Source organism: Salarias fasciatus, chromosome 23, assembly GCF_902148845.1.
Source record: "Salarias fasciatus chromosome 23, fSalaFa1.1, whole genome shotgun sequence".
Classification (NCBI taxonomy): Eukaryota; Metazoa; Chordata; class Actinopteri; order Blenniiformes; family Blenniidae; genus Salarias; species Salarias fasciatus.
In genome coordinates, this window is record NC_043766.1 from 18,914,951 (window position 1) to 18,928,730 (window position 13,780).

General features: G+C 40.4%; 1 protein-coding gene across 1 annotated transcript; it reads right to left on the reverse strand.

Moving 5' to 3' along the window:
• Positions 1–3,816: 3,816 nt before the first annotated feature.
• On the reverse strand, positions 3,817–7,171 carry LOC115382055 (tropomyosin alpha-1 chain-like). The gene is made up of 3 exons (XM_030083698.1): positions 6,989–7,171; positions 4,679–4,804; positions 3,817–3,828 (listed from the first exon to the last, which is right to left on the reverse strand). Exons 1-3 carry the CDS (start codon positions 7,100–7,102, stop codon positions 3,817–3,819), a joined length of 252 nt encoding a protein of 83 aa, XP_029939558.1. The 5' UTR covers positions 7,103–7,171.
• Between the last annotated feature and the right edge of the window lie 6,609 nt (positions 7,172–13,780).

Here is a 13,780-nt window from a genome sequence, read left to right on the forward strand (position 1 = left end):
CTCCCTATGTATATATCTTTTTGCGCTCTCACATCTTTTTATTATATTGTACATATGTGTCTGTCTTAAATTTATATTTAATTTAGATTTAATTTTTCTATGTATGGTTAGCTTTTTAAATTTCAGCATTTCTATTTTATTCATTCTTTCTTTTCTCTGTTTGTTATACTGCTGCTGGAACACTGCAATTTCCCCCTGTGGGGCAAATAGAGGACTTTCAATTCAGTTAAATTCAATTCAATTCAAAAACCACAAATATGTGACACAAATACTTAAACCTTGCTAAAGTACTACATAGACAACATGGAAACTATATGTATTAATTAAAACATTAAATTCAATCCTACAAACAACAGTGAATATAAATATTACACTGGATGGGATGAGTCTGTTGCTGAAGGAGTTCCTTCTGTTGACCGGAACATCACAGTAGGGGTGGGTGATATTGATCCGGATGGACCTCAGTGTGGACCAGATCCTCCTCTCTGACACCACCTGTACAGAGTCCGTCTCCAACCCCACCTCGTCACTGGCCTTTCTGATGAGTCTGTTGAGCTTTTTCCCTGCGTTCACCCTGAGGTGGATGTCTCCAGGGGGTAGTTGTTCTTGACTCTCTGGTGTTCTGCTACTCAAAGGAGGACGAAGCAAGTTTAGCTTCTGGCACAGGCTTCTCTTTATTGAGCATATATTCTTCTTTTTCTTGCTTTGGCTTTCTATAGGTTGTACAGCATCCTCCTACAATCCAAACAGGTTACTTTAATGACTGAAGCTCAACTGACTTAAGGTGTAAATGTGCCCATCATTCATTTTCTGTCTAACTGACAGCCCTGTGATAGACCTGTCCAGAATGCACCTGGCTCTTCACCCAGTATTACGGTGGATTCAGTTTTGGCATTCCTAAAAGGGCATATAAACTGGATTAATGGGATTTCATATCTATGAGCAATTCACAATTACCAATTATGCTAAGCACGATTGACAAAGGGCCATGGAATGGGTCCCTAAGGGTGTCTTTATGCCTGTCATAGCTAATCTGATTAGGGCCAGGCCTGGTGTGATTGCTGCTTGAATGCTTTTCAGACTTGCAAGTATGAATTAGTGTTGGAAATCTTGGCCACACCAAGTCATGAAACAGAATATGAAAATTAATTATCAGTCTACTTCCAAATGGACTCTGGTGTGGGTTGACTGATATTCAATTAAAATCTGAATGCACAGATGGACTCTGTCTGTGGACTCAACACAGAACGTGGTTGGCCTCAGAAGCTTCCAATCCTTATTATGAATCGCTATTGATGTGCTCAATGCTGTATCATTGCAATCAGATCTCATTGACATTATTATCAAATGTCATGCCCAGTCAATTTTAGGTGTAATATTCAGCTTAATCAGCAGAGGCTGGAACTGGTGTCAACAGGCCTGACAAATAGTGGCAGAAATATATAAAAATAATACTGGGAAGTTCAAGTTTCATTGCAAACATCTATATTTGCTAAAGAGTCCATCATTGCACAACAGGTCACATTAACCATTCACATTTAAACTTCAGCGTTGAGGTTCAAATAAAACCAGAAACAATAATAAAGGAGTCACGATCTCCATCCTGAGAGTTGTAAGTCAGTGATTACAGTGTTCCAGCTGGTTGATACCTGCTTTCATTTTCTGTGAGACCTGAAAACAAAGTTTTACCAGCATGAAACAATTAAAAAGTTTGCTCTTTGTACTGATATGCACCATGATCACATCGATGTGGTTTATCTGTTTTCTCTGAGCTCTTATAATGGAGGTAAAGAGGCTAACTTTCACATGACATATTGTAAGCATGAAATAGTTTGAAATAAACTAAAGATTGACTTGAAACTCGAAGTTTAAAAGTTGAAAAGTTAGCTGTGTGTCACATAAAGGTCAATCCATTGATGGATTTTCTACTTGAGATAGGAAGTTGTGTTTGATGTTTAAAATACACTTCTATAAAAAGACAGCTCTCTAAACTGAATCATATCATCAGCTATAATCAAAATTCCACCTTTTTCTTTGCCCCCAGTCGGCAAAAATGAGGTAGACATAAGTAGCTATTATGTGAATTTTTACATCAGTTCTTCATTTCTATCATAAATCATTTATGATTTCCAGTAAACAAACAGCTATCATCTCCCTCCTGACACCTCATGTAAGAGATGGGCCGTCTGATTGTAAATCAAATTTATGTTTCTTCTTTTCATGTTTTTGCCGCGTCTCCTGCCTGTGTTTGGGATAATATTCTCCAATTCACACAACCAGCCTGAAAGCAAACATGTGGGTGGAGAGGCCAGTAAGCTACAAATATGATCCTTGCTCAGGTTGAGCTCAAATTCACTCCTGCTGTTCACAAGAACAAAATCTCTTACAATGAGTCTCATGTGTTGATTGAGCCCCTCTTTCTCTGATTTGCCCCTTGCACCGGAAAAGCTGGAAGCATTGATTTCATTAGACACAGGAGTTCAGGGATTTCTGTTTGCCTTGGCTGCATTCCTTACATACCGGAGCCCCCTGCCTATTCTCTGCTCTCTCTACCACTGACCAACTTTTCCCCACAACTGTAATGCTTGATGCTCTCAGTCGTGTTATTTTTGCCTGTAAAATCATTCCACACACACCACTTTTAGTTTCCAGCATTGTGTATCAAATTTTGATCTGGTACTAAAAGTAGTACTAGTACTAGTACTCATACAATTACTAAGGTCCTCTGATTGCTTGAGCTAGCAAAAAACAGCAATGACCTAAATATCACCACTTCTAGTCTGGTGTCTTTTCTCATGAATCATAACTGCATACTTTGTGGGGCTGTTGGCTCTCTGTTCTGTTTTTGGAGTTGCCTCCAGGTTTTCAATCTGGTCTTTGTGAATTCAAATATATACAGACTTGACTGCTACCGCTAACAAGCCACACACAGAGAGAAATACCTGCATTTAAACTATTGGAGCTCTTCTATTCCTGATTTTTGTAGTATCATTTAACAGTGGATGTGAATGAATCTTACCCACATGCAGGCACAATTTCAACAAAATCTATTTGTCTTGACTTGCCTCTCCAGAAACTGCAGGATATGCAACAGTGGAAGCTACGCCGAGTCAGACTGAGCCTCAACTTCAACAAATACGTTTTACAGGGGCACACTTGACCCACTTTACATGTGAGGCTTCTGAGAGCTGTTCTCTCTTTTTTTAATCATCGTGTGAGGATTATCCAGCACGTCTCAGCCCTCTGCTCTATGTCTTTAAGGCAGACACTTCCTTTTTCTTTGTGTGTAGTAAAACACAGCATTTCCTTGGGATATCCTCCATGAGGCTCAAACAATACCACATCTTGGTGCAAGGTGGTCATGACAGTTTTCCCTGTGTGTACTCAAATTGCTTCGTAATCCTGCAGGATTCACTTCCTGGTCTCGTACTTGTAGTTATTAAAGTGCCAGTTTACTGATAATCTATTTGGAGCAGCATTTATCTTGGACTTTGATTCTAGCTTCCTCTCTATTTCATTCAATATCTATCTGGCTTTCTTTCACATACATGCACAAGTACTTACATAAACACAACTGTGCACACATGTTTTCTAGTGCTAGAGGAATCACTACTTAAAGATACACAGCAGTGTGGTTTGTGGTGCTGCAAGCAATCCACCAAAAGAGCTTTTTTTTTTCTTTTTCAAATTGCAACTGATTATTAGATCTGTGTGTTCTAACGTTCTGCAACATTTACTACATCTATCACATTTATTTGTGTATAAACTTGCTCTCAGAAACCTATCAGCAAAATGTATTAGTTAAAAGGAATACATTTAGGTTCCTTGCTGAAGAAAAAGCAAAAGCAAAGGTAAAGAAAGTGCTGCAATGGTTACTGGTGTTTCCATATGTTTTTATACAGTGAGTCAGCTGTTTGTATCTGAAGACCACAACCAGACTGTTGTGGCAGAATACAGTCTTTGGCTGCGACATGCGATATCACCTAATGTGGAAACTACATAAATAGCATGAGTGAAAACAAAAAACAATATCTCTATTTTTGTTGTTCTTTCCTCGTGTAAATGGTTACAAGCATGTACGTTCGCACTGCATATTAACCGAAAGTTATTTTAGAAGTAGCAAAGTTATGTGACAACTAAAAAATAATGGTGTGTTGTTGTCTGATGTGTGTGCATGTATGCATGCACATGCATGCATGCACGCACACATGCACGCTCGCACACGCACACACACACACACACACACACACACACACACACACACACACACACACACTCACACACACACACACACACTCACAGATTACAGTTTAGCCATGTGCTCATCTTTCAGGAGTGACTGCACAAGAATGCAACAGCCTCTGAAGTGCTCCAACGTATTCAATGGATCAAAGTGAAGCCACAGCTGGTGCTGGTACTGAAACAGTCCAGCTGTGAAATAATGGCTCTAGTGTTCAGTTGTGCCAATGTAATGCAAAGTGTGTATGTTACATTTGCAAAAAGTAAGTAGGCGATGAAACGAACAAAAGCCTCTAGTCAATATTCAAACACTTGCAAACAGTTTGGAATGAAACAGAGCTGCATAACTGTCATTTGTCACATTTTATGCAAGATGAACTGAACTGACCCCCAGACCCCGCTGTGTGTGTACTGCATGAATGTGTGGATCGTCACTCACATCAGCAGCTGTCTTCTCAGACAGTTCCAGTTTTTCCTGGGCATCTTTCAGGCCTTCAGAGAATTTGTCCAGTTCATCCTCCGTCTGCTTCATTTTCTTCTGGAGGTCCAGCAACTCCTCCTCCAGCTGTAATGGAAAACACTGTTAGCTCTGCTGTGCTCTGCTTTTACACAATGTTTTTCTCCAGTCCAACACAACAAGCTTCTGTGTACTGCTCTGTGGGTGACTACTACAGTTGCACTGAGGTGTAGACACTTGAACTACTCTATTATAGTCCAAAATACACACATCTAAGGCTAAAAAAGGCTAAATTACGACCAGTCTTAACTTCTCCTTTTTTGCTTGCTCATTGAAGGATTAAAGTCTAAAGACACAAATTGTCAAACTAAAAATTGCTGTTTATTCTTTTAAAAAACAAGAATTTCAAATGTGTGTGGAAGAACCATTTGAATCCACAACAGCTACATCCTCCTCATGGTGGTCCAGCCTGTATATTCGTGGCTGTGGCACCCCATTTGGCAACTCACTTCCCCAAGAGTATTATTTAAATTATTGAGTTGAGTCAAGTTGTAAATATGAGTTAGTCACTTTGGCACGAGAAGCATGCTGATCTCACAAGTGTTCAGATGATCACATTATTTAAACTCCCATATTCTGGAGGGTTCGGACCGTTGTGAGATAGGTTAGTTTTACCCATCTGATGATGTGTTGTTGAAATAAGAATTGTAATATAAGGTATACTCCGTGGGAAAGAGCATTATCATGATGAAGAATGGAGTTTGATCCCAGTCTGGGGAGATCTGGGATTCCACTAGTTGCAGAATCTAAATGTGCTTTCCATTTGCAATGATATCACCTTTATTGTTGACAAGCCTCTTTTGTTTTACAAAGAGAAGTTAATGTGTAAATTTCCATTGCGGGACTGATTTAGCAGCAGCCAGTACTTCCTTCACTTAAGGGCTTTGAATAAATGTCTTGCATGATGTCCAGTAGTGCCACAAACACAGGTATTTACTTCACAGTGTTAAATACTATTTTGTCTTATTGCATGCAATTTCACTGTTTGCTGTTGCTTAAGGGATTTCTAACATTATGTAATTTATTGCCAAGAAGCTTTTCAACAGCAAAAAACTGTGTTAAAACATATATAATTCCTTTCTGTACATAGTTTATCTTATTCTATTCTATTCTATTCTATTCTATTTTGTGTTATTCTGTTTGTTGGTAAGTAGACTATAATTTTCTCAGTTACTCCAAACCTGCAATGCTACATTTTGATCTATCCCTCTGTATACCCTATTTGCACCATGCTTATGTTGCCTTTAAATAAAGCCTGTGTCTCACAAAACATTGTGAAAGTGTTTAAGCAAAGCTGCTGATAAGCTCTGCATGTCTTTGCGCTTATGATATTTGGGAACATTTAAATGGTAATGGTTTTCAATCAGTCTCTCATGGTAAGAATACTGGTATGTAAAACTCAATCCTGTCTGTCACACACATCCACAGATGTGTACACACTCGCAGAGTTAAATGTTCCCCTCTGAGTGCATGAAGTGCTTCTGATAATCCCTATGAATTCCACCCTGCTGTTCCCTCATGGTGTCTAAAAATACTACCGTTATCACAGAGAACACACAAATGCCTGAATCTGTGTGTGTGTGTGTGTGTGTGTGTGTGTGTGTGTGTGTGTGTGTGTGTGTGTGTGTGTGTGTGTGTGTGTGTGTGTGTACTTGTCTGTATGTGAGTATTACCTCCTGGGTGTTGGTGACACTTGTCAGTTGTGTTCATGAGGGATGTCCTGGGATGCCTCCTTAAGGTTCTTTAAAGTGGTCAAGGGTGAGGATTGTTACCACTTCTTCCTCCCCATAGAATAAGTTTTGATCCTGGGTGGTCTCTTCACCTGAGCTACTCACTCCCATCATAACCTCGCACAGATTTCCCTTTGGGCCTCAGTTTGAACAGAAATTAACCGTGACTCCAAATTCAGCTCCTGTGCTGCTCAGTGTCAATGCTGTGATCAGCCTCAGAACTAGAGAAAATCCTTTAATTATAAGAGCACAGGCTGGTCTAGCAATGCATACTTTATGTGATATATACATATTTTCAATCAATTCAGACTCAAAGGTGACTCTTTCCTAAACTCTATTCACTATTCAATACCAAATTTGGTTGCCTTTTCCTGTAATCCCACTTATTTTAGAGTAATATTGCTGCTTCTTATAGAAATGTTACTTTGTCACATCTTGCCTACAAGCAGAGGCATTCTTTATAAGCTCTCCATCTTTTTCTGCCCTGCTTATTGGCTCTCACCTGCTTGCATTTTTCCTCCGCTGCCTTCATATCTGTCTCCGCCTGTTCTGCCCGGTCGATGGCATTCTCCTTATCCAGCTTCAGCATCTGCATCTTCTTCTTGATGGCTTCCATGACGGTTGGTTGTTTGGACTTCCTCCTCTGAGATTTAGAAAGTTAAATAGTGCTGCCTTTGGAAGTGTTGAGGTGCGAGGGCTTCAGCAGCACGTTTGCGGTTGATGAGAGTCCAGCAAACTGCAGTGAAACAGAGGGAGAGACAGAAAGAGAAGGGAGACTGGGGGAAGAAGACAGAAAGAGCTGTGGTCAGAGATGAAGATCTGAGTCCTATATACCTAAAGCAGAACCTGCCTCCAGTCTCCTCCTCCTTCCCCTCCTCCTCCTTCTCCGAATCCACCACTTCTCATGTTTTCACCCACCCTCCATCCATTCATCTTTTTTCCTCAGTTATCTCCATCTCTGTCAATTCTCTCTTTCATCCTTCCACTCGCCACTCTGTGGCCACTCTATCCTGACTCCCTCGCTATCAACCCTGTCATTCCAGCCTATCAGACCATCCATCCAGACTCTTTCTATGGAGTGATCTGGCTGTGCCACTCCACTCCACTCACTCTTCAACCATGGCCTATCTCCTTATTTGGGCTGCTGTGTTTGCACAACGAGAGACAGAGATCAGATGTGCAGGTCCTGTTTCCACTTTTACCCTCCTGTCAGTGGCTAAGAGCCCTGCTGGCACACAGCACATCACACTTAAGGCCTCTAAGACAACGAGAAAGAGAGAGAGAGAGAGAATTCCCACATTGAGATCATCCTTTCCAGTTATTTATACATTAAAGCTGCAGAGTTTGAAGTGTTGCCTCACTATGTTAGGCATAATTAAACCGGCTAAACTGTGAAATGAGTCATATCTGCTAAACATCACTGAGTTATAGAGCTCAGTAATGTGAAGTGACTGCACAAACCACACCTGTTGCAAATGCATCTCTAATATTGTGATGAAGACGTTTTTTGTTTTGTTTTGTTTTGTTTTTTTCTGTTCATGATCTTAACGTAGACATTGCTAATACATCAGGGGAAAAAAAGTGATCAAACGAGACACCTTCTGAAATCTGACATATGAAGTTTTCACATAAGATGTTTTCGCTGGATCAGTAATGGGTAAAATTAAAATGACAGCTGATGAAAACAATGGAATTCAGTAGAGACAGGACGAACAATAACAAGAGACCTAGCGAAAGGAAACACTATGAAAATTAATGTAACTCCACCCCCCCTCCACCCACCCCCCCACCCCAACACACACACACACACACACACACACACACACACACACACACACGTAAACAAACATGTTTCCTGTAGTAGAACTAAAAATGAGTAGGACAAATAAATCTTCAAGCTCAGTGAGCTTTAAAAACGTGATAAGTCTAGTGTTTTTGATAAAAAAAATGTCATGTATCAGAAATTTCCATAGCATTTTATTGCAATTGACAGGCTGACAACAGTTTCTCGTTAAGTTAAGCACTGACAGCAGAAAATGTGCTTCTACAATAGGCAATATAATACAATCCAAAAAAATGAAAAACAAATGTTAGATATTACTTACCTACTGTAACTGGTCTTCGGAAGCAACTTTATAATGTGTTTGGGCTTTTTAATGAGCCAGCTGAAAGTCACCAATCTAACTGGCTGCAATTGTGTTGAGCCAACACAACAAGCAACACAATGTGTTTGGTTTTGTCACCATGGCTGAAGGTACTTCCTGTTATGTCCATTAGCTATAGTTAGAGGCTGAGGAACTCCTCAGTGAATGCTACTCAAGTCCAGAGACATAAGTGTGTGATGTAAGACCATTCAAAGCAACTTAGAACAGTCTATCTGTGAGATGACCTGCAGGGGTATTTACAAGCATTTACACTGGATAGAGATCTTCATGGATGACAATGCCCCCGCTGGTCGATGATGCATTGTCAGGGAAATGCTTCTGGGGGCTGGGATTCCTCAAAGGGAGATGAGAGAAAAAATAATGGGGAGATGCATTCATATTTTCTCCATACCTGAATTCTGTCAAATGTATGGGATCAGATGAGTCATGTTGAGGGTTATAATCCTGCACCCAACCTCAAGGGCAGTTCTTCAAGAAGACTGGGATTTAATGCCTTAACAGACAATAAAGCTTAGAAATGAAAGATTGTCCTACTCTGTCCGAAAAATATCCAATGTTGTTTAAGTCTAGGTGTTTCTCCTTTCTTCTCCTGCAGATACACTATGGGAGACTAAAAAGACTAGAAAGTCAGAACACCAAAAACCCTGGAGGAAGAGGTTGTCTTAGAGTCGTGAATGAGAGATCGCAAACAGAACATCAATCCATTCATCTAACGAGACAACCTGGACTCAATAGGCGCAAACAGTTTCTAACTCGGCATCAGTCAAAACAGCTGATCCATTGATTGAATGAGATAACCCGGACCCAGTGGGTGTAAGCAGTTTACTTAACCCCGGGCTCCTACCATGTGGAACCGGCTCCCAGTTCTGCTTCATTTCTCTCTTTTCTTTCACGTCATGTTTCATAACTACATGTGATTGATCATTGTTTCTCTTGTAGTCTATGTACTCTCTGTTTATACATGAAATGTATGTCGATACAAGAAATGTACCTGTCTGTCCTATTTCTTTTTCTTCCTGTCCCGTCACCCCAACTGGAATAACAGAAAGTCGTAACCTCTGAGCCTTGTTCTGCAAAGGTTTCTTCCTTTTAACAGGTAGTTTTTCCTTTCCACTGTCGCTTATGCTTGCTCATGTAGATCTGTTGGATTTTGGTGTCTTTAAAAGTGTCTTGAAAGGACTATGTTGGAATTGAGACTTTATAAATTAAGAATTAAACTGAATAGTTTAGTTTAGAATTTGCAGGTAGTTAGTCAAAAACAGGCAAAGGTACAGTGAAGGACCATCCAGAAGATTAAAAGGACAAGTGTAAAAGAACAGACAATTTCAGGAAACTCTAACTCAACCAAAATAATCAAGGAATTTTTGACAGAGACACTAAAAGTGAGACTAAATGACACAAACAAGACTGCAGACAATCATCAATATTCATATCTGACAACAAATAAGGAAGGCCCCTGGAGGAGGAGGGCATGAGGGTGGGTTCAGACAATCACTTGGAGCAAGATGAGTGTAAGGATAAATCACAGCCATGAATCATAAATACATACATTAGAAACCAAGACTCTGGGATCAGAGATTCGTGTTCAGATATCTGTTAAGTGTTGTATTTTCACAACTTTAGACATTCCCTCTGCATTACCTCATTGGTCCAAAAATAAGATGGAGTTTATTTTCCTTGAAATGGGTCTAGAACTAATGGGGTAATCTTATATTTACTGTCTAATCTTCAGCTCTGGGTGTTATGGTGTTATGCTGCGCAAGTAAGCAGGGACTCAGAATCAAACTGTGAGAAGAGCAAAGAGAATCGGAGCATGAGACCAAAACAATCAGGAACTTTAAAACAGGAAGCTATTATAGACGACTGGCTCTGTCCTCTTCCAATAGTTAATCAATCCTGCTTTCTATAGTGCTTTCATTTCCTTTGAGTTTTCTTTTCTTCTTGAGTTTTTCCACCTGAATACTTTCCTTGACGAAAGTCTGGTTTGTGTTGTCTGAGGTGTTGTGATAAGGAGGTAAAATCTGAGAAGAGCACATCTGCACTGAGCCAGTTTCTCTTCCAGTGCATGTATTTATGGCTTTTCTGTAGGTATCTGCCTCTGCCTTTAGTTCGCGGGGATCAACTCCAACCTGCTGTGATTCTGGATGGATAGATGGATGGATTGCTGGATAGATGGATAGAACATTACATTAATGACACCATACTTTTGGGTATTTAAAGTATGGAATACTTGGGTGCAGTTTGCATTGTTTTATCTGCATTTCAACAGATATCACTGTTTTGTTTATTGCGGTCAGCATTAAAGCATCTTTATTTGTTATTATAGTATATGTAGAATTGTTACCTTAAAGGAATACTCCACCCAAAAAACGATTTGGCCTCATTTTCTACTCACCCTCATGCTGAGAAACACTCTGGAGCACTTTTTTGACGTTTCAAATGCAGTTGGAGATGTTTGGGGATTTTCGTTGTCAACAAACAGGGACCGACAGAGCCCGACAGAAAAAATGGTCCATAAAATCCACAAAACGTTCCCATTTTCCTTCATACTGCTCGTCCGCTGTAATCCAAGTGTCCTGAGTGCGTAACGTCCATAATTAATTCTTAACGAGGTCATTTAGTACATTTTAAGAGCCCAAACAGTGCGCTCTGTACAGCTCCATTGCATGTCTGCACGCGCACCCTGAACTACGGAAGCCGCGGCAGACCAAGCAACACGCTTGTGCCCTTTCAGCAGGACACCGAATTCAAAGCTTTAAAACAGTAGCCAATCACTTTTGTGATTGTCCACAGCTCGGTTACTCACAGCAGAATATATACAGCGGAACTTCTTCTTCTACGCTTGCAATTTAGAAAAGTAGTCGCTGAAAGCGCGCAAGCGTCTGGCTTGGTCTGCCGCGGCTTCCGTAGTTCAGGGTGCGCGCGCAGACATGCAATGGAGCTGTGTGAGAGCGCCCTGTTTGGGCTCTTAAAATGTACTAAATGACCTCGTTAAGAATTAATTATGGACGTTACGCGCTCAGGACACTTGGATTACAGCGGACGAGCAGTATGAAGGAAAATGGGAACGTTTTGTGGATTTTATGGACCATTTTTTCTGTCAGGCTCTGTCGGTCCCTGTTTGTTGACAACGAAAATCCCCAAACATCTCCAACTGCATTTGAAACGTCAAAAAAGTGCTCCAGAGTGTTTCTCAGCATGAGGGTGAGTAGAAAATGAGGCCAAATCGTTTTTTGGGTGGAGTATTCCTTTAATGTAGTTTTTCAGTGTTTCAGTATTGACAAGCTTTCTTGCCTCATAGCAGGAATTTTCCTGATTTGTTTCTGTGAGTGTGTGTGAGTTGTATTCATCTAGCCCCGTTCATCCTGCATGTCTAGTAGGTGAATCAGTGTCTAAGTTGAATGCAGGAGTGAGTGTGAGTGTGTGTGTGGTTGTCTGTCCCCATGTCGTTGCCCTTTGATGGACTGTGAACATACCAAGGGTTTCCCCGGCCTGCCACCCATGCTCAGCTGGACTCCAGTCTGCTGCAGCCCCAAACTGGATAAAATGATGTAGAAATGAAATGGATTGTTAGGATGTTCTCGGAATAATTTTGAAACGTGGGTATTTTAACTGGCAAATTAAAATAACTATATTCTTGAAGAAACAATTAAACATTAAAACTATGACTGTAATAGCCATTTTTTGCAGGCATACCTTGCAACTTCACATTTTTTTGGAATAACACTACCTTTCACTAGTAATTTTTCATTACTCGTTTCAAGGCCTAACATTTCATATCCTCCTTGTAAGAACCAAAAATAGGATTGAAACATCAAGAGATGTGACTCCAACTGCAAAACTACTTCACAAAGACAATTCCAATAGAAGAAGTATCACATTTCTGCAGTATGTCTTTTTTTTTTTCAATAGGACTACACTAAAGCACAACCTCTGTCCTAAATATGAAGCAAATGAATGTTGGCGTATCAGCGAGTCATTTAAAAGTGTAATTCGGTATCTTCAATATTTTCCACAGCTGTTTCAAGTATGTTTTCTTTTGCTGCAGCTCAGCCACAGAAAGATTGCAGATCAGCCCAGACTACCCATGAAGGCATTTTGCATATGCAAGTTTATCTACTGATGGAAGTTGTCACTGTCTTCCTACTATCTAGGTTGAGCAGGAGGGCATAACGAAGACGACTGAGGAGGACCTTCATCACGGTGTTACAGATGTAAAGCTTCATAATCATAACATTTTTACAGGATTCAAGCCGTCAGTAGAACACGATGTCCTCATTGTGAGTGAACTCCTTGACCCCCAGGGTGAAAACATGCCTCCTCATGACTCACCTACACAGGACACCTCTCGGCCCCTGGTGACAAACACAGACACACACACACACGCACACACACAAAACGCTGATGAGAATGTTTCCTGTGTGTCAGTGAGCTCCTGAGCTGCAGCAGTGGCATCAGGACCCACCTTCATTACCTTCATTACCTTCATTACCTTCTTCTTGGGCATTTCACAGGTGTTTGGATCATTGCCAGCCGGTTGGCAGCGAGTGTGTGTCACAGCATCACTCTTGTTTGCAAGTAAAAACACCAGTATTGACAAAATACAACCATGTTCAAATGCACAAAGTGGTTTCACTTGAGACTGCATACCTTTAACAATTCCTGTTAAAGGTTTCAAATCATTTTTGACCATGCCTGTGTGTGTGTAGTCTCCCACAGTCTGGATTCATTTTTGTAATTGGCTTGATTTACATCAAGTTAAATCAACATTGACAAACTCATCTGGTTTTTGATTCACCTCCAATAGTTTCCACCACTTTCATAACTATCCTCAACAGTAACCTCATCAGGTCAGTGCTGGGAAAGAAGAGTTTTCTAGCTATCAGTGTACAAAACCAGAAATTCAGCTATTTTCATATGAACTGGTACTATCAGGGGATGCATTGAGGAGCACGCCACATTAATGTAACCTTCTAAAACTTGAAACAGACAGTAATGTCAGATTTTTTTCAAATTCCAACACCATCAAACCATCCTGTTTACTATCCAGTTTAGCTTTTACTTCGCTAATGTCCAGTGTCCATCACCATCTAGCATGCTTTGATATAATATACCTGCTATCTGTTAGT

Excerpts from the sequence above, each read along its gene's own strand:
- LOC115382055 (XM_030083698.1), bottom strand. The coding sequence starts at position 7,102 with ATGGAAGCCATCAAGAAGAAGATGCAGATGCTGAAGCTGGATAAGGAG. Across the intron at positions 4,805-6,988 it reads CGGAGGAAAAATGCAAGCAG|CTGGAGGAGGAGTTGCTGGA; the intron begins GTGAGAGCCAAT and ends TTTCCATTACAG.